The 25,853-nt window shown below is 43.7% G+C and overlaps 1 protein-coding gene and 1 long non-coding RNA gene across 3 annotated transcripts; both read left to right on the top strand.

The window, feature by feature from the left end:
* On the top strand, positions 1 to 25,853 carry si:dkey-19e4.5 (UBA_like_SF and PTH2 domain-containing protein). 2 transcript variants are annotated; one of them, XM_052075313.1, is made up of 7 exons: positions 2 to 232; positions 7,608 to 7,724; positions 11,121 to 11,192; positions 11,296 to 11,367; positions 23,648 to 23,745; positions 25,073 to 25,187; positions 25,319 to 25,853. In XM_052075313.1, exons 2-7 carry the CDS (start codon positions 7,614 to 7,616, stop codon positions 25,403 to 25,405), a joined length of 555 nt encoding a protein of 184 aa, XP_051931273.1. In that variant the 5' UTR covers positions 2 to 232; positions 7,608 to 7,613; the 3' UTR covers positions 25,406 to 25,853. The 2 variants fall into 2 exon arrangements, with proteins under 2 accessions (XP_051931274.1, XP_051931273.1); XM_052075314.1 differs by lacking the exon at positions 11,296 to 11,367 and having other exon boundaries at positions 1 to 232.
* Positions 7,731 to 10,060, top strand: LOC127607203 (uncharacterized). The gene is made up of 2 exons (XR_007964011.1): positions 7,731 to 8,129; positions 8,504 to 10,060. It is a non-coding gene; the product is annotated as an uncharacterized LOC127607203 (long non-coding RNA).

Here is a 25,853-nt window from a genome sequence, read left to right on the forward strand (position 1 = left end):
AAATCCGCAAAGCATTGTGGGTAATATGCCTCGGCTGAGGAGTCGTGGATGCTGGGCGTGCTCAACATAAGTGTGGAACAAGGGCGCAGAAGATACGAGGCGATAGAGCACTTTTGAGAGTTGGGGCAAAGTCGTAGCTTCTGCGTGAACGCATAAGTGAAGGGCACAAGGTTGGATCTGTGGGTACTTGGATTCGGCCTTTCAAGTTTTGACTCTGAGTCTCTTCGAGCTGGTAAGTCATATTTCAGGGGATAACGCTAGCGGCTAAATGCTAACGCCATCTCATTTCTGATCAATCAACAAGGAATTAATCTTTAACTTAGGACATCTGTCAGAGATGCTTTGTCGGTGATGTTTCTAATACTTGATTTACTATCACAACTGTCCTCGAATTATCATGGCGCATCAGGAAGCAAATCTTTGCGAAGACGATGCAATGTCCCATCTTTAGCAGCGATCCCTTTTTTACACGCACGTTAAGCGTTTTAGACTCCCATGTCTAAGCGTATGTCAGTCACAGTCTGAAAATAGAATGAAATTCACAATATTTTTTAGACAGTTATTTTGCCGTGACCAACGTGACCGTGAACGGCTCTGATTGGTCAATTGCCATAGCGAGGAATTTGCAATGTTTATGTGTATCGGCTTTCTGCGTTACGGACATGTCAAAATCTGGCAAACAGCCGCTGCCCAGGCACCAGCGTTTGGCAAAAAAAAGCTTTGATTTCCATGGTCGCCTTGAAAATTTTAGGATGAAACACCCACAGTTTCAAGAAAATTTGATAAAGTCTTAGAGCTTTTAAAAAATGTATCCTTTATCAAAGTCCAAAAATGTGTCCAAACCTGAAAGAATATTCAAGTCAAGTCAACAGTATTTATAGAGCACTTTCAAACAGCCATCGCTGCATACAAAGTGCTGTACATGGATCAATTTAACATGCACAATAAACAGTTAGACAAATTGGTAATAAAGGCGGTAGAAAGCACCAAATAGTAAAACCAGGAACAAATCTAAGTCATGCTGCGTCGAATGCCAAAGAATTACAAGTGAGTTGAAAAAATTCACAACTTCCTTTTCGCTTTAGCATATAGCTCAATGGACTTTTTTGTCAGTCTTGGGCTATTAAATACACCTCCAAAATGTAATTGATCTAGATGACGTTCAACTCGTGCTGCTTCGCTAAAAATATTTAGCGGGTGTTGTTGAGCAACCATCTAAAATCACACAGTAACCTGATAAAATATTGATGCTGAGTTTCATGATTTTTCCTGTGTGTTTAGACCTTTTAAAGTGTGTGTGTGGGGGGGGGGGGGTGTTCTGAAGAACAGCGCAGTGCCATGGTAAATTGGAATTGGAATGGTGAATGGATTTCACGGTAATGATCATTTCCGGTAGCGTGTCGTTTCTGTGGGATCATTTTTACGGCACCGAAAATTTGTTTCCCATAACAATCACCGCGCACGAGTTGACTGTTACGTGATCGAATCGCTCCTGTGTGATCAACACGATGTATTTGTGCCTACGTGTGTTTTTGAGGTGTGGTGTGTGAGTGTTTTTCTTCTCATTTACTTTCGTGGGGTTTTTTTTTCAGCGGTGGGGGGGGCGGAACAGTTAACGTGTGCGCATTAAGGGTGTGGAAAATAATCGATACATCGATGCGCACGTGCGCGATGCGAGTGCATCGGCTCATTCACTGGGTACGACGCGATTGACGGGTGAAATCGAGATTCATCACGATGCATTGGTGGGTATTATGGATGTGAATCTCAGCACTGAGGACGATTCGATACACATCTCGATGCACTACCAGCGATGCGATACTTAAACGATACATGGAATTTTCTGGCGACACGATGGGATACGTTTCACCGTCTTCACGATGTGATACGACGCGATACACATTTAGTTCAAATCAATGCGATCCGATACGATACAGTGCAATTTGTTATGATATTGTGCAATTAAACATGATACATATACGCAAATAAAAAAAGTTTTAAAAAAGATGGAATTCAGTATGGTATTGCAAAAAGTCGACCACTTTATTCCTTATAAACAGTAGAACGTGTAAACAACTTATTTAAGCCCTTTCACAATTGGGTTTTGTGCAAAGAAAATGTAAACAATTTGGCACCTGAGACTCGCAGCTGTTGCTGTCTTGTAAACACAAACAGACTACTCACTGAGTGTCTTATATGAAATATCCATCTCCGTTGGACAGAAAAAAAAATACAATTGAAACAATGTGGCAGTCACAGCCTCAAAACTGCTGTGTGTATTGGAGCGTACACAGACAACTCTCACTGAGTGTCAAAATGAAATGTCCAAAAGAGTCATCCATATATAGTTTTTCCTTGCGCGGTCACAGTGAGCTGCAAGGGCACCCCCAAAATAAGAGGCAATTTTTTTTCTGATCCTGACCTGGTTTGCCAAGAGTTTCTCCGGTGTCCAACGAGGAACTGGACTGGGAGGCGGGGGGAAACTTGTCGGTGATGTGGTGCCATCGTTTTAAGCGGTCTGCATATTAGTGGTGCTGCCGTTGTATGGCTTCGTAGTGCGACATTCTTTGCAAATTACGGAGCTTTTATCAATATTTCCGTCTTTCTTTTCGAAGCCGTAGTATTTCCAAAAATAAGATCTGAATGTTGCGTAAGCGTTAAATACAGTAGTTTCCTCGTTGCTGCTTGCGCGAACTTCCATAGTGTTTGGCTAGTTGTGTACTGGACTGTATGTGACGCACGGCCACCGTCCGTATTCAACACAAAACGCAAAACAATAATGGTGCATTCATTGCGCCTAGGAAAGGGCAGATAGGTAACGTTTAACATGAATAAAACGGCGCATGAATCGGATTTTACCGATATCCACCAATGCATCGTGATGAATCGCGATTTCACCCGCCAATCGCGTCGTACCCAATGAATGAGCCGACGCACTCGCATCGCGCACGTGCGCATCAATGTATCGATTAATATCAATTATTTTCCACACCCTTAGTGGGTATCGGTAAAATCCGATTCAAGCGTACAGTATAGGCTCGTCAAGCGGCACTTAATTTCAGGAGCATTTAAAACCGTCAAGTATGCATTCACAATTCAGAGCAGGAAACTAAATTTATAGATATTGTCAAAAATAAAAAGATGATTTAAAAATACTAAAAGTGCCACCCAAATTATGCTGTGTGATCTTAAACAGGTCTGTCCAATAAATTGAACAATGTCGCAGATTCATATAAGACACCAACCAAACAACAGCAAAACAAACTATTCTTTGAAAATAAAGTAAACAGATCATTTGCATTCTGATAATCGGCTATACAACAGCAAATAACTGACGATTTGAGCAGGTGAGATTGTGCACGAAGGTGACTACAATGCGCCATTATAAATTGCAGGTGAGCAGATTTATTTGATACTTTATTTTTTAAAATTTTTCCAGTGTAAGGTCCATCTTGAAAATTGTGTGGAAAGTAGTCCTGCAACCAGATCGAGGTCTTCTGCATTGGCCATTTTGGGTCAAAATGCAGTGATAGCTCCCTCTCCCAGGCGCTAATCCAATCACCGAACGCGCAGGTCCAGTATCGACGTAAGCCCTTCTAGCTGGCCCTGGTACGCAGACTCGTGATCTGATTGGCTATTGCAAGTTGACTGTGCCCATTCATTTACAGCGCACAGGGGCTTGGTCTGTTTAATCTGAAGGCCCAGAGCAAATTTAATTTACCTGGCAACACAAGCTAGCTGAAATATGATTGGTTAAAAACTCTACCATAATAAATAAGTTATCAAGTGGCTTTCAATGTTATTTAAAATAACATTGAAAGCCACTCGACTAAGTGGAAATAATATGATGTAAATAATACAGAGAATAATTTTGTTTACATATTTATGAAAATAAAATCATGAATTTAATTTGTTGTTGTATGAATGTTTAGGCCAGCAGAGAAGGCCTTGCTGGCCCTGAGGGTCCGCCACTGGTCTATAGATAGTATTACGGTCATTTTTTAAAAGATTTATCACATGATTTTAATCATTCAATTCCTATTACATTACATGCTTTTGTGTGAATAAAAGCGGAGAGTAGCCATTGATATTATGTTCATTTACATAAATTGCACACACACATAATCATGTTAACAGATTCAGAATTACTTGTGGCCCACGGTATGTAGCCAGATTTTGTGGTATACTGTATTCACGATCCATATGAGGACAATAAAAGTGTTAAACAACATATTTTGATCAATTTATTGAATAAACCTGGAATACACATCTGTTGATGTAATGGTCATTGTTAATGCATATTTTGGAAACATTTACTCTTTAAATATTATACTTTTGAGTGTCAGAATTCCTGATGATGAATATCAGTCAAAATAGAAAAATGGGTTCCCATGATGAACGTTTACAGAACCCAAAATTAGTTATCGTGGTTTCCCATTGGGTAATCCAACGGAACCGAAAAATAGATTCTGTTCATTTCTGAAAACCTCAGGCCTGATGAGGTAAATCTGATCAACCCGTTGAGAAAAACCTCAGAGAGTAAAATATACCGTATTTTCCGCACTATAAGGCGCACCCAAAAGCATTACATTTTCTCAAAAGCCAACAGTGCATATAATCGGATGCACTTTATAATTGGATACACCTTATATATGGATCGATATCCTGATTTCATGGATGTAGAATTTTAAATGTTCTATCAAGCGCATTGTTACAGCTGCAGTGGTTGTGAAAGCTCCATATAAATAAAGCTGTATTATATTCCTTTAGCATACCGCCATCTAGTGGATCTATATTGCAACCGCAGCCACTTTTGTAGCTTCTATTCTATTCCCCTTATAATGCATTGCACTCAATGTGTGAAAACAGGCCATTCATTGAAGGTGCACCTCATACTCCAAAACACCTTGTAGTGCGGAAAATACAGTATTTTCTTCAGCCCATAGGGGATGCTGCCATTACAATAAAAATATGGTTGAAGAAGTATTCCTTCCGGCCTGGACCTTCATCAAATGGGGGAAATTTGGAGAACAGAGTTCAAGTTACAGCAAAGTTTATTGTCGCAGTGAATCATCAGACTTTGTGGCACCGTAATGGCCACGCCTTTTGCTGAAAAGTTATCATATTTAGGGTAAGGCAACATCAATGTCTACATGGTTTTATGAGAATTTTCAATGGGCTCCATGCAGTCACTGGGTGGCGCCATATGTATAAGAGAATATAATCATATACTGTAGCTCAGGGGTGCCCATTAGGTAGATCCTGATCTACCGGTAGATCTAAGACAGGTCCCAAGTAGATCCGAGGAGTGTCAAGGAGAAAAAACAAACAACCATTTGTGTGTCTTTGTACATGTTAATAATATATTTTTTGTGTTAATGTACACTGCACCCTAATCATCTTATCAGTCTCATTTTCACCAAAAAAATATTTTAAAATAAAATAAAGCAGGTAAATCTTGAATTTACGGTGGCGCGTGATTACATCACTGGAAGTTGTTAGCAGTCTGGAATTGCCGCTTGTGATCAGAGCTGTTGCACTCTATCTTTTATCGTCATTATTCTCATTCAGGGTTTGCTTCGTGTACAATTCACCGAGGGCACGAGCAAAGAATAGGAATCTAGGAAGGCCCAGGGAAGCACTTTAAAACGGTACGTGTGAGCTACGATAGTTAACAAGCTGCAAAAGGCCGTCGCATGCCTCTGTTTCAGGCTGTTTCTCATCAGGGCGTGCGAGTGCGTGTGCGTGTGCGTGCGCGCGTGCCGGTAAGGGTAGATCCCGGGAGGTTAGTTGATCGAAAAGTAGATCTTCGATCCAAAAAGTTTGAGCACCCCTGCTGTAGATGTCTTCAGGTCACAACAAGTAATATGCCTGTTTAATTTGGGAGTTTTGGAGATGTGCAGGGGAGTCTTCCTTTGTGGCGAAATAAATATTACAATACAGTACATGCTGATTTATATAGCGCTTTCACAACAGTGGCAGCTGTAACAAAGCGCTTAAAAAAACAGTTTACATAAAGTAAAATAATAAACACAATACATAACATAAAACACTGATAGTCCTGCAGTCCACGCCACTTTTTCATCACACGCTTTGTTGTTTGAAGCAGTTTGAGATGAAAGTGGAGAGAATCAAAGTGTCCTTTAACCAGTGGATCATGCTCAAAATGTTAAACGCAAATGTTGATGCCCCGCCTCCGTCGTTGTTGGTACTGTTGTTCCAGATGTTAAGATGGTATAGGCGAAGGTTGAAGTCAATCCGATGAATCCTCTAGAACAGGGGTGGCCAACGCGCGGCACGCGGCTCGCATGCGACTCTGGCTGACTCAATGCGGCTCTCGGGCTTTCAAATGACAAGCGTTGAAAACGCCTCGGCGGTGGCGCTGCCATTCAAACAATGGAGCTAAATACACAGAACTTCCAACATCAGCCTATCATCAATCCTGTTAATTGATTGACATACAGGGCAACCAATCAGATAACAACTGAATCACCGCTCATTCGCAAACAGCGGTGCTCAGTGCTAAGCTAGTCAGTGAATTACCTCAGATTTTAAGGCAGTGGTTCCCAATACGTCAATCGCAATAGACCAGGAGCCAGCAGACTGGTCCCAAGTCCAGCACAAGCGTTTCGAGGAGGAAATGGGGGCGAAAAAAAATTCGATTTCATTCATGTTCGGTGACGTTCCGGCTGTCGCTCAACTCGGCGTGCGTGCTTGCGTATGCACACGTCTGCGTGGTTGGGTCTCCGCGTGTGTGCGTGCGTGTGTATATGCTTGCATATGCGCGATCTTGTCGATCGCGGGAAGTTAGTTGCTACAATAGTCGATCTTCGGTCAAATATATAGCAAGCTGACGCAAGTAGCCACTGCAGTGTGTGTGTGTGTGTGTGTGTGTGTGTTTTCCGAAGTTTTCAGAAAAGTCCACTTTCATCTCTGATTATTCTATTTAAAGCCTTGTGGGCTGCGGTATTTCTCTTCGTAATTACGCAAATGCGTATCAATATCTCTCTTTGTCTGGCCTCTGATTCTGTGTTTCAGCGTAATTTCGTTGTGCAAATGCATTTATCGTGCTCAACAAAATATGGAGATTATTTTAACCTAAAGAAATCGTTGCATTTTTTTCTGCGGGGGTTAAGCGGGGGGCTGCTTCCGCGGCCTCACCCGGAGGCGGAGCGCCTGCGTCAGCGGCATGGACGCAGAGGCAAACCCCCGCCTATTCATTGGCCAGCGGTTTATAAGACGGTGCGCCGCATATAATTATAAAATTGATTTTTCTTCATAAATCTGAGCAAGTGGCTCTTAATTAGGTGCGGTCTGTAGCCCGGAATTTACGGTAATTCAATAATTTGCAAATCATGTTCAATCTCTCTTTAATAGAATACACTACAAAGACAAAATATTTAAAGTTCAAATTGAGAAACTTTGTTTTTAGACAACAATTATTAACTTGGCATTTCCCATATTCCCCCCACCCCCTAAAAAGATGGGACAGGATCATGTTTGCCACTGTGTTACATAACCTTTTCTTTTAACGATATTGAATACATTTTTGGGAAGATTGACCCTGGTGTTGAGTGTTTTGATTTTTTTCTGTTTTCCGTTTGCAGTTAATTATGGAGCCATCAAGGCAAACATGCCCCCCAGACTCTATTTGCCAGGATGTGAACCCTGTATTTTTTCAACAACTTCGGGATCTGGATATTCCAGAAGAGGCAGCTGAACAGGTGCAACAAGACACTTACTTCACATCTTTTGTGCGCGTTTGCTGTCCTAACTTTTGGGAACTTGTAAAACTCAAGACTACATTTGAAAGTCTTATCTTGGCCTTGATTCCCATAAATCTTTGTCTAGTCTTGGTCTGGGACTGGCTGGACTCTGGATTTTCCATTTAGACTCTTTGAAACCATCATTCATCTCCTATTTCTTCAACTTTATTAATTTGGTAATTGGAGAAGCACTTGCTAAAACAACACATGCCTTCAATTCGGATGTTATGAGGCCCCCACCAACAACGTCATGACTGCAACCAACAAGGAGGTTTTTTTTCATAGACAGGGCATTATTATAATACCACACATGCATGTTGAAGACAAAATTGTTCAATCTTCATCTTTCTAAAATGCTACCAGGTTAAATCTTTATTGTTAAATACATGCGGCCCGGTAGTCCAGTGGTTAGCACGTCGGCTTCACAGTGCAGAGGTACCGGGTTCGATTCCAGCTCCGGCCTCCCTGTGTGGAGTTTGCATGTTCTCCCCGGGCCTGCGTAGGTTTTCTCCGGGTGCTCCGGTTTCCTCCCACATTCCAAAAATATGCGTGGCAGGCTGATTGAACACTCTAAATTGTCCCTAGGTGTGAGTGTGAGCGCGGATGGTTGTTCGTCTCTGCGTGCCCTGCGATTGGCTGGCAACCGATTCAGGGTGTCCCCCGCCTACTGCCCGGAGACGGCTGGGATGGGCTCCAGCACCCCCCGCGACCCTAGTGAGGATCAAGCGGTACGGAAGATGAATGAATGAATGTTAAATACATACGAGCTCTGATTTTTTGTGGGTTTTGGATGCAAAAAAAAGAATTCTGATTTACCGTATTTTCCGCACTAAAAGGTGCACCTAAAAGTCTTCCATTTTCTTAAAAGCTCACAGCGCGCCTTAAAATCCGGTACTCCTTATGTATGGTCATTACAGTAATATGTCAAGCCCAAAATGGCTCTTTGCTGGAGATATGCAATAGAACACGGAAATAGAACAGCGGAAAAGAGTTCAATGTTAACAAGTCAATGTAATAACTTGCTGTTGGTTCAGTGAACTGTGTCGCTGCTTTATTAAACAAGTTTTGTTGCAGCTCCGAAAAAAAGGAGATCCGTGGTGTTGTTTTTTTTAAACACACACTTTATTAATGGTTTTCACAGTCTCAACAAATACAGGTACGTCTTTGTCCGTCCGTTTCTGTGCCTTCTCTTCTTCCATTCGACTCGAGAGGCGTTCATGACCGCCTCCGAAAAACATAAATTAACGATTACTTCAATGAAACTACGAAAATTGAAAATAATCCATCAAAACAGAAAATCAAGCGAGGAAATCACAAAATTCTATATCCCGCCCTACAGAATTTTTGTGATTTTCTCGTTTGTGAATACATAAAGGAATACAGTGAAACTCCTCTACAACGAAATCATGTTTGCAGCAAGAAATTTTTCATAACAGGGTTTTTCACTGTAGCAAATTTGATCTCGGATGTAAGCACACACACAAACGTAAGTTTACATGCGCACACAAATGTATGTGTAATCTATTTTTATTCCAATAGTGCATAAGTATGAGCACACACTTATTTGACACTTCATATTGTCAGTGTAGAAAGGGGAAAGAAATTGTGAAATGTACGATCAGCATTCACTTTCACTTACATCAATTTCTTGGATAATGTATTTTATTTTGTTTGCTTCGTCTTTCATGTTGATCACTTTTACCCTCTCTTCCAGCATCAGAGCTCTGTCTTAACTGCTTGACATCAAAAGGTCCGTTTTGTAGCCATTTTAGCAATGCAACGTCCATCCTCGTCTGAACATCGTTCACTCCGTAAACCAGTGTGGTGATTGCTGTTGCCGTTTCCGAACGAACCAATAGAGGTCGCTGTTGGATAAGACTTCGTTGTAGTGAATGTCATCGCGAGGCTGGAGCAGAGAAAATGATATCGTATAACGCAACAGGGGAGTTTTCGTCGTATGGGGGCAGGAGAATGGGAATTGTGTTAATGATTTTTTTCACATATGGGAGTATTTTCGCACATGTAGGTTTCGTTCTAGAAGAGTTTCACTGTAAATAAACACTTCTGAGGCAGTCCAGTCTCCTACATTTTACTGACGTATGATCCTTCTGTTGCATTTCCTTGATCGTAGCTCCATCTAGTGGATGCTTTGTAGATTGCGTTTTACAACCGCTGCGTCCAATATATGAAGAAAAAAAAGACAAAATAGGCCATTCATTGAATATGCGCCTAATAATCCAGTGCCGCTTTTAGTGTGGAAAATACGGTAAAATTTTTGCAAGTAGATTTGCAGACAATCCTCATAATAGTTTAACAGTTTTATTTTAGATTATTTTTTTACATTTGATTTCTGTGGTTTATGTCTCAAAAGCTTGGTCTTTGTCTCTCCAAAGTCTCGAATGGTGTGGTCTTTAGAACACTAGGGACTATGCCTTGATTGGTCAGTGAGTGGATAACCTTAAACCTTTCACAGTTTTCATCCATTTTGATATGTTATCAAAGATGGTTGACATCACATTGGTATAGGGCTGGGAAAGCGTTGACCAAGTCAACCTAGAACAGGGGTGCCCAAACTTTTTGGATCGAAGATCTACTTTTCGATCAACTAACCTCACGGGATCTACCCTTACGGCGCGCGCACGCACACACACACACAAATTTAAGATTTACCTGCTTTATTTTATTTTTTAAATATTTTTTTTTTTGAAAATGAGACTGATTAGTGTGCAGTGTATATTAACACAAAAAATATATTACTAACGTGTACAAAGACACACAAATGGTCATTTGTTTTTTTTCTTCTCGACACTCCTCTGATCTACTTGGGACCTGTCTTAGATCTACCGGTAGATCAGGATCTACCTAATGGGCACCCATGACCTAGAACAATGGTCAACACTTATTTTTTCCTCCCCCATTTCCGGGCTTTCTTTTTCTTTTTTTCACGCAGACGTTGACAGAGGCCATATGTAATAACTCCATTGTATGCTGTCTCATCCAATCACGATTTTTTTCACTGTGTTTTAGTACCCTCTATTGGTCGGAAGTTAACATTGCAGCCTGTGCATTTTTCCACAATTCTAGGTTTGTGATACTTTTGAGATTGGATGCCCATCCTGATGCATTCCACTCATTTTAATGTAGGTAGTGCCTTGGAATTAGGGTTCATCATACCCATTAGGATGTGAATGTCGTGACTGGGATTTGCGGGAGATGGTGATTACTTGCGTAATATAATGTTTGTGACAGCACTACTATGGATGATCTTTTCTGCTTCCACATTCCCATTTCACTGATTGTTTTTAATGCCGATACGGTGATTGTAATTATTTTTTTCTCTCTCCTCATTTCTAGGCACTTCTGCATACTGGGAATGTGTCTGCTGAGGAGGCGGCCATGTACTACTTCAACAAACTGGAGAATGAGGTGCCCTTAACCTAGGCTTAGTCTCAACAGGTATACATTGGCTCATTGACCGGATGAGTTTGTCCATAGCCAAATCTCAGTGTCTCGTGTGTGTCCTCGACAGGAGGCCGATCGGGACCTAATGTACAAAATGGTGTTTGTGGTCAACATGGACCTTGCTATGGGGGTTGGAAAGGTACATTTGATGCTGCTCTTGGTGATTTGCATATCATCCTTGTCGGGATGACATCATATGTCAAAATTAAGACAATGTGATTCTGTCATTTTTACACATTTGTGAGTTTGAAATAGCTTGCTGTCTTTGAAAAGGCAATATTAATGTCTCAAAAACCGTGCTTTTTGGGAGGGGGGTGTCCGTGAAAAGGGATGGAGATGCAAGGATTCTGCCGGATGCCAGCAATATGGATGTAAAATACTTTCTTAATGTGTGTGCTTCTGACCAACTACAACCAACAATCAATTCAACTACAAACCCCAATTCCAAAGAAGTTTGGACGCCGTGGAAAATGTAAATAAAAGCAGAGTGATTTGCAAATCCCTTTAAAGCTATATTCAATTGAAAGTACCACAAAGACAGAATATTCATATTCAAACTGGATGAGTGTCACTTTTCTTTTGCAAAAACACTATCATGTTGAATTTGATACCTTCAAAAAAGCTGGGATGGGCCACTAGAAGATTGGGAAAGTTGAGGAATGCTAAAGAAATAAAAACACCTGTTTGGAACACTTCACAGGTGAACAGGTTCATGAGCGGGAGTAAAAGGAGCATTCACAAAGGTCTCAGTTATTCACAGCAAATATGGAGTGAGGTTCACCACTTTGTGAACAACTGCATGTGCAAACAGTTAAAAAACAAATTTTCACAACATGCAATTGCAAGGAATTGAATGATTTCATCTTCTACGGTCCATAATACGATCAAAAACTCAGAGAATCAGGAGAAATCCCACAACATAAGTGGCAAGAAACTTCGATCCATTTATTTTAATCTTCATCAGGGGTCTTTGAGCCGTGCTTTGTCTGGCCCCTCACCTAGAACCTGTTTGCCATGGGTGACCCTGCCAGGGGCATAAAAGCCCCAGACAACTTAGCTCCTAGGATCTTTGGGACACACAAACCCCTCCACCACGGTAAGGTGACGACTCACGGAGGGGTGACCATGGGGCTCGTTGGCAAGCGCCTGGTGGCCGGGCCTACACCCATGGGGCCCGGCCGGGCACAGCCCGAAGAGGCGACGTGGGTCCCCCTTCCCATGGGCTCACCACCCATGAGAGGGGCCAAAGGGGTCGGGTGCAATGTGAGCTGGGCGGCAGCCAAAGGCGGGGACCCTGGCGGTCCGATCCTCGGCTGCAGAAACTAGCTCTTGGGATATGGAATGTCACCTCTCTGGCAGGGAAGCAGCCCGAGCTGGTGTGTGAGGCAGAGAATTTCCGACAGGATATAGTCGGACTTGCCCCCACACACAGCCTGGGTTCTGGTACCAGTTCTCTCGAGAGGGGTTGGACTCTCTTCCACTCTGGAGTTGCTCACGGTGAAAGGCGCAGAGCAGGTGTGGGCATACTCATTGCCCCACGGCTCAGTGCCTGTACATTGGGGTTCACACCGGTAGACGAGAGGGTTGCCTCCCTCCGCCTTCGGGTGGGGGGACGGGTCCTGACTGTTGTTTGTGCCTATGCACCAAACAGCAGCTCAGCATACCCACCCTTTTTGGAGTCCTTGCAGGGTGTGCTGGAGAGTACTCCTGCTGGGGACTCCCTTGTTCTGCTGGGGGACTTCAATGCTCACGTGGGCAATGACAGTGAGACCTGGAGGGGCGTGATTGAGAGGAACGGCCCCCCCGATCAGAACTCGAGTGGTGTTTTGTTATTGGACTTCTGTGCTTGTCACGGAATGTCCATAACGAACATCTTGTTCAAACATAAGGGTGTCCATATGTGCACTTGGAACCAGGACACCCTAGGCCGCAGTTCGATGATCGACTTCGTAGTTGTATCATCGGATTTGCGGCCGCATGTTCTGGACACTCGGGTGAAGAGAGGGGCGGAGCTGTCAACTGATCACCACCTGGTGGTGAGTAGGCTCCGATGGTGGGGGAAGATGCCGGTCCGTCCTGGCAGACCCAAACGTATTGTGAGGGTTTGTTGGGAGCGTCTGGCGGAATCCCGTCGGAAGGAGTTTCAACTCCCACCTCCGACAGAGCTTTTCCCATGTTCCGGGGGAGGCGGGGGACATTGAGCCCGAGTGGACCATGTTCCGTGCCTCTATTGTTGAGGCGGCCAATCTGAGTTGTGGCCATAAGGTGGTTGGTGCCTGTCGTGGCGGCAACCCCCGTACTCGCTGGTGGACACCACCAGTAAGGGATGCCGTCAAGCTGAAGAAGGAGTCCTATCGAGCCTTTATGGCCTGTGGGACCCCAGAGGCAGCTGACGGCTATCGACTGGCCAAGCGGAACGCAGCTTCGGTGGTCGCCGAGGCAAAAACCCGAGCAGTGCACCACTAACACTGTGTACAGTGGGGATGGGGCGCTGCTGACTTCGACTCGGGACGTTGTGAACCGGTGGGCAGAGTACTTCGAAGACCTCCTCAACTCCACCAACACGCCTTCCTTAGAGGAAGCAGAGCCTGGGGACTCTGAGGTGGGCTCTCCTATCTCTGTGGCTGAAGTCACCGATGTGGTTAAAAAGCTCCTCGGTGGCAAGGCCCCAGGGGTGGATGAGATCCGCCCGGAGTTCCTCAAGGCTCTGGATGTTGTGGGGCTGTCCTGGTTGACACGCCTCTTCAACATCGCATGGTCAACAGGGAGAGTGCCTCTGGATTGGCAGACCGGGGTGGTAGTCCCTCTTTTTAAAAAGGGGGACCGGAGGGTGTGTTCCAACTACAGAGGGATCACACTCCTCAGCCTCCCTGGTAAGGTCTATTCAGGGGTGCTGGAGAGGAGGGTCCGTCAGGAAGTCGAGCCTCAGATTGAGGAGGAGCAGTGTGGTTTTCGTCCCTGCCGTGGAACAGTGGACCAGCTCTACACCCTTAGCAGGGTTCTCGAGGGTATGTGGGAATTCGCCCAACCAGTCTACATGTGTTTTGTGGACTTGGAGAAGGCGTTTGACCATGTCCCTCTGGGAGTTCTGTGGGGGGTGCTTCGAGGGTATGGGGTACCGAACCCCCTGATACGGGCTGTTCGGTCACTATACCACCGATGTCAGAGTTTGGTTCGCATTGCCGGCAGTAAGTCGGAATCGTTTCCAGTGGGGGTAGGACTCCGCCATGGCTGCCCTTTGTCGCCGATTCTGTTCATAACTTTTATGGACAGAATTTCTAGGCGCAGCCGAAGCGTTGAGGGGGTCCGTTTTGGGGGCCTCAGTATTGCATCCCTGCTTTTTGCAGATGATGTGGTGCTGTTGGCTCCTTCAAACAGGGCTCTCCAACTCTCACTGGAGCGTTTCGCAGCCGAGTGTGAAGCGGTTGGGATGAAAATCAGCACCTCCAAATCTGAAACCATGGTCGTCAGTCGGAAAAGGGTGGAGTGCCCCCCCCCGGGTCGGGGAGGAGATCTTGCCCCAAGTGGAGGAGTTCCAGTATCTTGGGGTCTTGTTCACGAGTGGGGGCAGGAGGGAGCGGGAGATCGACAGGCGGATCGGTGCAGCGTCTGCTGCGATGCGGACGTTGTATCGGTCTGTCATGGTGAAGAAGGAGCTGAGCCAAAGGGCGAAGCTCTCAATTTACCGGTCGATCTACGTCCCAACCCTCATCTATGCTCACGAGCTATGGGTCGTGACCGAAAGAACGAGACCCCGGATACAAGCGGCTGAAATGAGTTTTCTCCGCAGGGTGTCCGGGCTCTCCCTTAGAGATAAGGTGAGAAGCTCGGTCATCCGGGAGGGGCTCAGAGTCGAGCCGCTTCTCCTCCACATCGAGAGGAGCCAGATGAGGTGGCTTGGGCATCTGATTCAGATGCCTCCTGAGCGCCTCCCTTGTGAGGTGTTCCGGGCATGTCCCACCGGGAGGACACCCCGGGGAAGACCCAGGACACGCTGGAGAGACTATGTCACCCAGCTGGCCTGGGAACGTCTCGGGATCCCCCGGGGAGAGCTGGAAGAAGTAGCTCGGGAGAGGGAAGTCTGACCTTCCCTGCTAAAGCTGTTGCCCCCGCGACCCGGCCCCGGATAAGCGGTAGATGATGGATGGATGGATGGATGGATAAGTGGCAAGACCAACAACAGAGATTGAACGCCTGTGAAATTTGTTCCCTCAGGTGGCACTGCATTAAAAATCTGCATCATTGTGTTCAGGATATTGCCACATTTTGGGTTCAGAAACCACTGTTAGTTAAAATAGTTTGTCGCTACATCGAGAGATGCAAGTTGAAACGCGGCCATGCTAGTGATTATTTTACAATTTGAGCCCAGCGAGTCCCAGGGACTTGCTGATCAGAAAAGTATGAGTCCCATTTATGCATTTAGAGTCCCAAATTTCGAATTCTGAAATGGTCTACTTATTCAATTGCATATGATGATAACACAAACACCAAATATATATATATATATATATATATATATATATATATATATATATCCTCATCTCACCCCTCGGGTGGTGTCCGTCCCTCATTCAGCTCGGGTACTCTACCAGAGGCCAGGAAGCTTGAGGGTTCTGCGCAGTGTCCTTGCTGTTCCCAGCACTGCACATTTCTGGACTTAGATGTCCGATGTTGTTCCCGGGACCTGTTGCAACCACTCATCTAGTTTGGGGGTCACTGCCCCGAGTGCTCCGACCACCACAGGCACAACTGTCACCTTTACCTTCCAGGCTCTCTCCAGCTCTTCTCTGAGCCCTTGGTATTTCTCGAGTTTCTCGTGTTCCTTCTTCCTGATGTTTCCATCACTTGGGACCGCTACATCCACTACAACGGCTTTCCTCTGCCCTTTATCTATGATCACGATATTTGGTTGGTTCGCCATTACCATCTTGTCAGTCTGGATCTGGAAGTCCCACAGGATCTTCGCTCTGTCATTCTCCACCACCTTCTGAGGCGTTTCCCATTTTGACCTTGGGGTTTCTAGTCCATACTCCGCACAGATGTTTCGGTAGACTATGCCAGCCACCTGGTGATGGCGTTCCATGTAGGCTTTCCCTGCCAGCATCTTACACCCTGCAGTTATGTGTTGGATCGTCTCAGGTGCCTCTTTGCACAACCTACATTTTGGGTCTTGTCTGGTGTGGTATATCTGGGCCTCAATGGCTCTGGTGCTCAGGGCCTGCTTCTGAGCAGCCAGGATGAGTGCCTCTGTGCTGTCCTTCAGGCCAGCCCTCTCTAGCCACTGATAGGACTTCTTGAGATCAGCCACTTCAGTTATGGTCCGGTGGTACATCCCGTGTAGGGGCTTGTCCTCCCATGATGGTCCCTCTTCCAGCGCCTCATCTTCTGTTCCCCATTGTCTGAGACATTCTCTGAGTACGTCATCCGTTGGAGCCTTCTCCTTGATGTATTCATGGAGCTTGGATGTTTCATCCTGGACAGTGGCTCTCACACTCACTAGTCCCCGCCTCCTTCCTTTCGGCTTGCGTACAGTCTCAGGGTGCTGGATTTGGAATGGAACCCTCCATGCATGGTTAGGAGCTTTCGGGTCTTAACATCCGTGGTCTGAATCTTCCTTTGGCCACCTTATTGTTCCTGCAGGGTATCTGATCACTGGCAGGGCATAGCTGTTTATTGCCCGGGTCTTATTATTGCCATTGAGCTGGCTTCTTAGGACTTGCCTCACTCGCTGGAGGTATTTGGCCGTAGCCGCTTTCCTTGTTGCCAGTTAGAGGTTGCCATTGGCTTGTGGTATACCGAGGTACTTGTAGCTGTCTTCAATGTCTGCTATTGTTCCTTCAGGGAGTGAGACCCCTTCAGTGCGGACTACCTTTCCTCTCTTAGTCACCATCCGACTGCATTTCTCAAGCCCGAATGACATCCCAGTGTCGCTGCTGTAGATCCTGGTTGTGTGGATCAGGGAGTCTATGTCCCCTTCACTCTTAGCATACAGCTTTGTCTCATCCATGTAGAGGAGGTGACTTGTAGCTCCATTTCTGAGGCGGTATCCATAGCCTGTCTTGGTGATTACTTGGCTTAGGGGTTTCTGTCCTATGCAGAACAGCAGTGGGGAAAGTGCATCACCTTGGTATATGCCACATTTGATGGACACTTGGGTAAGTGGCTTGCCATTGGCTTCAAGTGTGGTTTTCCACATCCTCATCAAGTTCGCAACGAAGGCTCTTAGGGTCCTGTTCACCTTATACAACTCCAACCATTCAGTGATCCATCTGCTTCGCTCATGAATTGATCTATGTATCCACTTATCTTAGCCGCAATGATGCCTGGCATGAGCTTCCATGTTGTGGAGAGACAGGTTATTGGCCGATAGTTGGATGGGACTGCACCCTTTGACGGATCCTTCATGATCAGGATCGTTCGCCCTTCGGTTCATTCAGTAGCTGGTTCATTTGTGCTGCTAGGCGCTCATGGAGTGCTGCGAGTTTCTTTAGCCAGTAGGTGTGGACCACGTCCGGGCCTGGTGCTGTCCAGTTCTTAATATCTGAGACTCTTTCCTGTATCTCTGCCACTGTTATGGTAACTGGTTTCTGTTCAGGGAGGTTGCTGTGCTCCTCTCTCAGGTTCACCAGCCATTGTGCACTGCTGTTATGTGCAACCTCCTTCTCCCATATGCCTTTCCAGTCAATCAACTTTAGCTGCTTCCTCTGTGACATCTCCGCAATAAACTTTCGTAACACTTGTTACACAACTTGGCAATTGTCTGCATCCCGCGAGGTGAAGGCTAATCTCGCCGATCTTGTCTCGCGAGAACGGAAATCTCGTCACGCCAGATCAAAACAACAATGGCGGCGATGGTCAAACTCCGATCGTTCCTGGAAAAAAAGATTTACTGTTGTTTTTTTTGTTTGTTTTTTCTTTTTTTTTTGCTTCCCAAAAACGCACATTATTTGGAACTGTGCATCCCGCGGGAATATTATGCCTCCAGAACGCGGGACGCAGAGGTAACGAGATGACTGCATGCAAAGTGAAAGCTGTATATCAACAAAAACCACAAGCGCCGCCGGCTTCTTTGGCCCTGAGATCATCTGAGATGGACTGATGCAAAGTGCAAAAGTGTGCTGTGGCCCACATTTCAAATTGTTTTTGGAAATTACGGATTTCATATCCTGGCCAAAGAGGAAAAGAACCATTCAGGTTATCAGCACACAGTTCAAAAGCCAGAATCTCTGACAGTATGACGTGAAAGTAATTTGCCTATCTGTGAAGACACCATTAATGCTGAATGGTACAAACAAGATTTGGAGCAAATTTTGCTCTTATCCAATCAACTTGTTTGTCAGTGATGTCCCTGCTTATTTCAGTAATACAATTCTAAGCCGCATTCTGCCCATTACAGCAGCACGGCTTCGTAGTCCAAGACTGCGAGTACGGGACTCGCATGCCAGCAGTCCAGACTGTCTCACATTATGAACTGAAAAATGCAACCAAGAACACCTCGGACCAGTGAGCAACTGAAACTGTTCATCAAGCAAGAATGGGAAACTCCACTGTGACCTCAGATCCCAAATGCTTATTGAGTATTCTTAAGAGGAAGGGTGATGAAACATACCCAAAGCCCAGCTTTTATAGAACGTGTTGCAGGCATCAAATTCAAAACAAGTGAATATTTGACCCAAAAAAAAGGTATCAGTTTGAACGTTAAACATCTTGTTTGGCGTGAATTCAATTAAATATAGTTTGAAAAGGATTTGCAAATAATTGTAATTTGTTTTCATTTGCGTTTTACACAACATCCCAACTTGATTGGTATTGGATTTTCTATCTAGTATGATTCGTTGGAAAAGTGATACATTCAACAATCTTTACAATGTCAAGTGTAAAGAAAATCTCAAATGTAATCGAACAGGAGGTAGCTGCTGTTCTCAATTGAGTGGAATGAATAATATGATGTTAAACATCTCCAAAAAGAAACGTATGCTTATTGGAAGTAAACGGCATCGAAGAAAAAAAAAATGCACGCATGTGCGTGTTTGCGTGCCTGTGCGGTAATGGATCAATCGCAGAAGGTTGGTTAGTTGAAAACCGATGCCCAAGCCACATTATTTGTTTGTTTGTTTGTTTGTTTATTGTTTATTGAACATAAAACATATACAGTAATAATTTGACAGAAAATAAGGTAGATAAAAAAGTAAAAGAAAGAAATCAGTCTTCATTCAACACAGTTATGTTCAAGGGAGTAGGATGAAGTAAAAAAACTTATCTAGTCCTACCCCGTTATGTGTTTATATCTACTAAATCATTTTTATATCAATCAGAAAAGAAAAAGTAATAAGAAGTCTCCATTAAGGCTCATACTTTACCCTTAACCGTGATATTTTCACAACTTTTGGTTTGTATCGAGATTATATACATCCTCACCCTGGCACTCTTGTGTCAATTTTCTCTTGTATTCATAATGGATATTGCAATACCTTTCTCTATTTATCAACTTAGTTCTGATTTATCATTATATTTAATGTTTAGTATTTATCATTTTAACTCTAATTGGTGTAGGTTGTTTGTACTATTTTTTTGAATTTGTTTTTGAACTCAGCAAGCGATTTACTCATTTTTAGGTCCGTTTCGAGATTGTTCCACAGATTAACACCTTTGCTAGATACACTTCTTTGCTTGATGTTTGTTCTTGTTTTGAGTTTTTTGAATAAGTTGGTACCTCTTAATTCATAGTTGCTTTCTCGAATTTCAAAAAACTTCTGAATGTTTTGGCAGAGCAGGTTATTGTGTGCTTTGTACATTAATTGGGCGATTTTAAAGTCAACCAGGTCATAAAATTTCATCGTATTTAATTTAATAAATAGTGGATTTGTGGGTTCCGTATATTTTGATCTATTAATAATTCGAATTGCTTTTTTTTGTAGTTTGAGAATAGGGAGTGTGTTTGTTTTGCAGGCATTTCCCCATATTTCCACACAATAGGTCATGTATGGTAATAATAATGAAGTATATAATGTGTACAAGGATCTCTTATTTAGCACTTCCTTGGTTTTGCAGAGGATCCCTACGGTCTTGGCTATTTTTCTTTTTACGTTATCGATATGTGGTTTCCAACATAGTTTTGAGTCTATTACTAATCCGAGAAACTTGGTTTCATACGCTCTTTCTATTTCAATTGAGTTTACCATAATTTTAGCTTGGTGTTTGATTGGTCTTGTGCCAAAAACAATTGACTTCGATTTTTTCAGGTTAAGTGACAATTTATTTCTGTCGAACCAGTTTTTTAATTTGTTTAATTCGTTTTCTACGGTTGTCAGGAGCTGTTTCAGATTTATTCCAGAACAGTAGAAAGTTGTATCATCAGCAAATAGGACACATTTAAATAGTTTTGAGACCTTGCAGATATCATTTATATATAAGATGAATAGTTTTGGACCAAGCACTGACCCCTGAGGTACTCCGTGAGTGATTTTCAGTTGATTTGTCTTGATTGATTGGTCTTACTTAAAGGCATCGATGGAGCGTTGGGTTCTTAGTCTTATTTCTTTATATATAGTTATATGAGTTGTTGATTTAGCTTTTCTATCGAAATAATTATGAAAAACTGCAAAAACAGGCAGGTGGTCACTTATGTCATTAATGAGAAGTCCACTTTCCATTTTATGATCAATCTTATTTATAAATATGTTATCTATTAATGTGGCCGTGTCAACTGTTATTCTGCTAGGTTTCAGGATTACTGGGAAAAAGCTGTTGCTGTACATAGTATTTATGAAGTCAGTTGTTTTTTTGTGTCTATTTGGGTTTAATAAGTCAATGTTAAAGTCACCACATATTATTCGTGTTTTCTTATCGTTGTAATAACTGAGCATATCTGTTAGTTTTTTATTGAATGTATCAATACATGTTCCTAGTGTCCTATAGATGCAACTTATGATGATATTTGATGCCTTTTTATTGTGTATTTCAATGGTTAGACATTCCATTAGGTTTTCTATTGTGTTTGTCAATCTCTCGATTTTACTGCATTTAAGTGCTTTGTCTACATATATTGCAACCCCCCCTCCTTTTTTGTTTTCTCTGAGTTGCAAACATTTCATAACCTTCTATTTCCATTTCAGTTGTTTTATCTTCATCAAGCCAAGTTTCTGATATGGCAATTATTTTAAATTTATTGAATTTAGTCAGGTATTCTTTAATTTTTGTGAAGTTTTTATAGAGACTTCTACTGTTTAAGTGTATTACCGAAAGTGCATTTTCCAATTTTATATTAGTGTTGAATTGTTCATCCAGGTAATAGTCAGAGTTTGTTACCCGTTGTTTGTTGTTGAAGAAGTTATTGTCTGGGTCCAAATTGTTCTCGGGATCGAATGGCTTATAGTCAATATCTTCAAAGGGTTGGAAGTTCATGTTTTTGGGATGTGAATTTCCCGCTCCCACACGGTCGTCGATGGCTCCCTCACGGCCGTCGTTGGTTCCCTCGCTGTCGTCGCTCGCTCTCTCACCGTCATCACTGGGTCCCTCGTGGTCACTGGCTCCCTCGCGGTCGTCGCCGACTCCCTCACGCTCGCCGGCTGGCTGCCTCCCGGCTCTCTCACGCACGCTGGCTGGTTGTCTCCCGGCTGCCTCAGGCTCGCCGTCTCCCGGCTCCCTCGCGGTCACTGGCTCCCCTGCAGTCGTCGCTGGTTTCCTCTCGGTCGTCTCTCGCTCCCTTGCGGTCGTCGTTGGCTCTCTCACGGTGGTCGCAGGCTGGTTCTCTCCAGGCTTCCTCACGGTCGCTGGCTTCCCTGCAATCGTCGCTGGCTTCCTCGCGGTCATCACTGGCTCCCTCACGGTCGGTCGTCGCTGGCTGCCTCGCGGTCGGTCGGTCTTGAAAAAGTTATTGTCCGGGTCCAAGTTGTTCTCAGGGTCAAACCTCTTGTGGTCTGTAGGGTTGGAGGTCATCAAAGGGTTGGAAGGGTCATCAAAGGATTCGAAGTCCATGTTTTTTGGTATGTGAATTTCCTGCTTCAGTAGGGTCAGAGTTTTTATTGTCGGGTGGTGAAAAATTCTCAGTATGCTGCTTGATGGTGTTGAACTCGAGCCTGTTGTGTTGGAGTACTGGTGCGGGGGTGGACAATAAGTTTGTTATGTCTTAAGTAGGCAGTTTCCCCTCTGTCACGTGCAGCTTTTAATTTTGGGAGGAGCTCTTTTCTTTTTTGTCGTACGGCATCTGTAAAGTCTTCGTTAATGTAGATGTTGGAGCCTTTTAAATATTTTGCATTTTGTAGGATCCTTGATCTGTCCTTGTATCTTAGAAATTTCACCACAACTGGCCTTGGTCGAGGTCTTCCAGGGTCTTGTCTTCCTGTGCGGTGAGCTCTCTCCACCTCAATTTGCCCCTGTATCAGCAGTTTCTCCTTAAGGATTTTTTGAACTTTTTCCTCTGTTTCAGTCCACGTTTCTCCCGGTTTTTCCTCAATTCCATCAATAACTAAGTTGTTTCTTCTTGACTGTCCTTCCAAGTAGTCCACCTTGTCCGTTAATACAAGCATGCCGTCACATACTTTGTAGAATTCCGTTTGCATGTCTTTGGAATGGCCAGTTTGACAGATTAGATTTTTTTTAATGTCGTCTACCTCTTTTTGGGTAAAGTTGATGCTGGTTTTTATTTCTTGGACTTCCCTGGTAAAAGTGTCAAGTCGTGAGTTTGTTGAGTCTATTATCATCTTGACAAATCCTTTGAAATTTTCCTGTTGTTGTTGCAAGAGCGCCGTAAAAAGTTCTTTTTGTTGCTGGAGTAATTCATTTACTTGAGTGAGGGTCAGGGAATCCTCTTCCTGCTTTGTGTCTTGCTTCTGTTTGGGTGGCATTTTGTCGGGTCTCGTTGCTAGCCGGTTGTATGCTAGTTTGTGACGTGTCCAGTAGGCTTGCTGCTGGGTGTTTCTAACGAGGCAAGTGGGTTTACCGGCTTCCTCACGCTCGCTGGCGTTTGGTTGGTTGGTCTCTGGTCGTGGGTTCCAGCTGCGTAGCGACTTTTCGCAGTTAGCTTCCGTGCTAACGTCCGCGGTTAGCTTCCGTGCTAACCAGCTAGCGTTTCGTCCAGCCCCCTCTTCACGTCGCCAATTTCTACACACGCACTGCCACCGTGTTTCGCTCTGTTCTTTACTTTCAAATGTGGGAATGCTTCACACGAGAGAAATGTTGACTTATGGATGTCATTTGCAGTGCTGTTGAATTGTACTGCATTATTCTAACAACTGATTGTTGTTTTATTTATTTATTTTTATCTCTTTTTATTTTACTTCACACTCTACAGTTCTGCACCACTGCAAAATGCAACCAAAATAACACATTTTGCTTTAAACTTACCTTGTATTTAGGTGGCGCTTGCAACGTGAACTAAAGCAATCTGAGTTGTCAGTATGTTTGAACATTTTGTGCAGATCGCGGCTCAGGTTGGACATGCTGCTGTGGGCTTGTACCAGGCTCTGCAGGATAAAAACAGCTGGAGGGAGATGGCCTGGAAGTGGGACCATAGTGGGTAAGACCTACAAAATCAGATTCATGATCTCACACGTCAGTGTTTATGTCTGCGAATTCTATACATATTTTAAGGCCAAAAGGACTTCAAACTTTAGAGAATACTGTGGAAAAGTCTAAATGCCCCTAAACAATTTGGGTGGAGTGTAAACTCTCCAAATGCATCCATTGAATAGCTCGCAGCTGGACTGCCGTGGTTGGCTTTGGGGTCGTTTTTCCTCTCATCCGAGCAGGCCTCAATTCATCCTCATATAGGGCTGGGAAAAAAAGGATTTGCCCTCTTTCCAAATTCTTACTGTTTTTGCAGTTTCCCCTCTTCATTGTTTAAGCTCATCAAACAAATATGAATGTCAGACAAAGAAACCCCAAGAAAACATGAAATGCTGTTTTTAAATAGTGATTTCTGACCCTGTGTGAAAAAAGTGCTTGCCGCCTAAACCTGATCACGCCTTGGACCACGGCTCGCTTGCAACAGCCAAAATCAAGCGTATTCTATTACTGTCAGTGATTCATTAATATCACTGTGGAGATGTTTTCTTTACACCATTGTGGAATTGCTTTAATTCTGCTACAATGGAGGGGTTTTGAGCATGAGCAGTCTTTTTAAGGTCATGCCACAGCATTTCAGTCTGATTCAAGCCCGGACTTTGACTCGGCTACTCTAAAACCTTCATTCAATTTTTTTCCCTCTTCTTCGGTTATTCAGAGTTGTGCTGATCGTGTATTTTGGGGCATTGTCCTGAACCCAAGTGCGCTTCAGCTTGGGGTCACAAATAGATGGTAGAAAATATTCATTTTGCATTTGCATTTTGAAGCACATCTACTACGGTGCCTCAGAGAGACCACACTTGAGCAGAGGAACAAGCAACCGGTCATCCCAAAGTCTCCTATTCCCTCAAGTGCATGGTATCAAGATTCTCTTCTCACTTGAAGAATGTAAATTCCTATTCATTGTCAAAAACCGGTTTACTAACAAACACTACGCTATGGCATCCATCATTGGTCAGACAACCAGTAAACACCAATGAGCCAAATGACAAAATCCCTGAAAGTCTGAAGATTGTTTTGAAATGAGTGTTAAAATTATTTCAAAAGCACCATAAAATGGTGAAAACAAGAAATATGTTTTGATTCATGAAAAAGCGATGGACAAAGAAGTATTTGGGCCAGATTTCAAGTTTCTGACTGTTTGAGCAGGTATTCGAGAACATTGGTCCACATTTTAGGAGCCTAGGGCAAAAAAGTACATCTTTGCTACGAGCCAATATTTTGTTAGTTCCATCTAATCTAATCTAAGATGTATGTATTTATTTATTTATTTTATACAGAGCCAAGAAGATTGTGGTTCGGGGTACCAGTGTGGCTCATCTTTTAGAGCTTCAGGCCCAGGCCTTGAGTCTCAATTTGCCCACTTACCTGGTCCAGGATGCTGGGCTTACTCATGTGAGCAAAACATATGGGCGTACATGCGAGATTGCTGATGATTTTTCAAATCTTTCTTGCACACGACTGGGTTCACTGTGAAGATAATCACGAATCCACACTTTAAAAAAGCTCAACTTGTCTTTGGTTAGGTGGCATCTGGTTCCCGAACTGTCCTGGCTGTCATGGGTGAGGAGGACATTGTGAACAATGTCACTGGCAGTCTGAAGCTGCTTTGATGGGCTCAAGACCACGTCAGGAAGTAAAGCATCTGCGATGCTCGAAAGGATCAAGTTGAGCGCCCCATTTAAGAAGCAAGTGTGTAACCTTTAAACACAAACAAGCAGAGTCCCCTGATGTTTGTTTCATTGAACTCTGTGCAGGTATATGGCTTGCTTTGCTGAGCATTGTGATCTGAAGATAGGAAGGATTACTTCCTTAACAGTTAACTGTGCTCAAGGTTTTCAGTTTTTGTTTTGCAAGTGTTACTCCCATTCCAAATAATGAAAACTATCACTATTTGATTGGGCTTTAAGTTTAAATCGATTTCGTAATTTTGGTTCTTCCCAGCTATTTTTCCCAGCGTGGTTATATTTTGTATTCCTCTTATGGTAATATGTCCAATTACTGTTTTATTTTGTAATATGCATATTAAGTTTGCCAATTAAAGAAAATGTTTTCGTCATC

The sequence above is a fragment of the Hippocampus zosterae genome, chromosome 9, assembly GCF_025434085.1.
Source record: "Hippocampus zosterae strain Florida chromosome 9, ASM2543408v3, whole genome shotgun sequence".
NCBI lineage: Eukaryota > Metazoa > Chordata > Actinopteri > Syngnathiformes > Syngnathidae > Hippocampus > Hippocampus zosterae.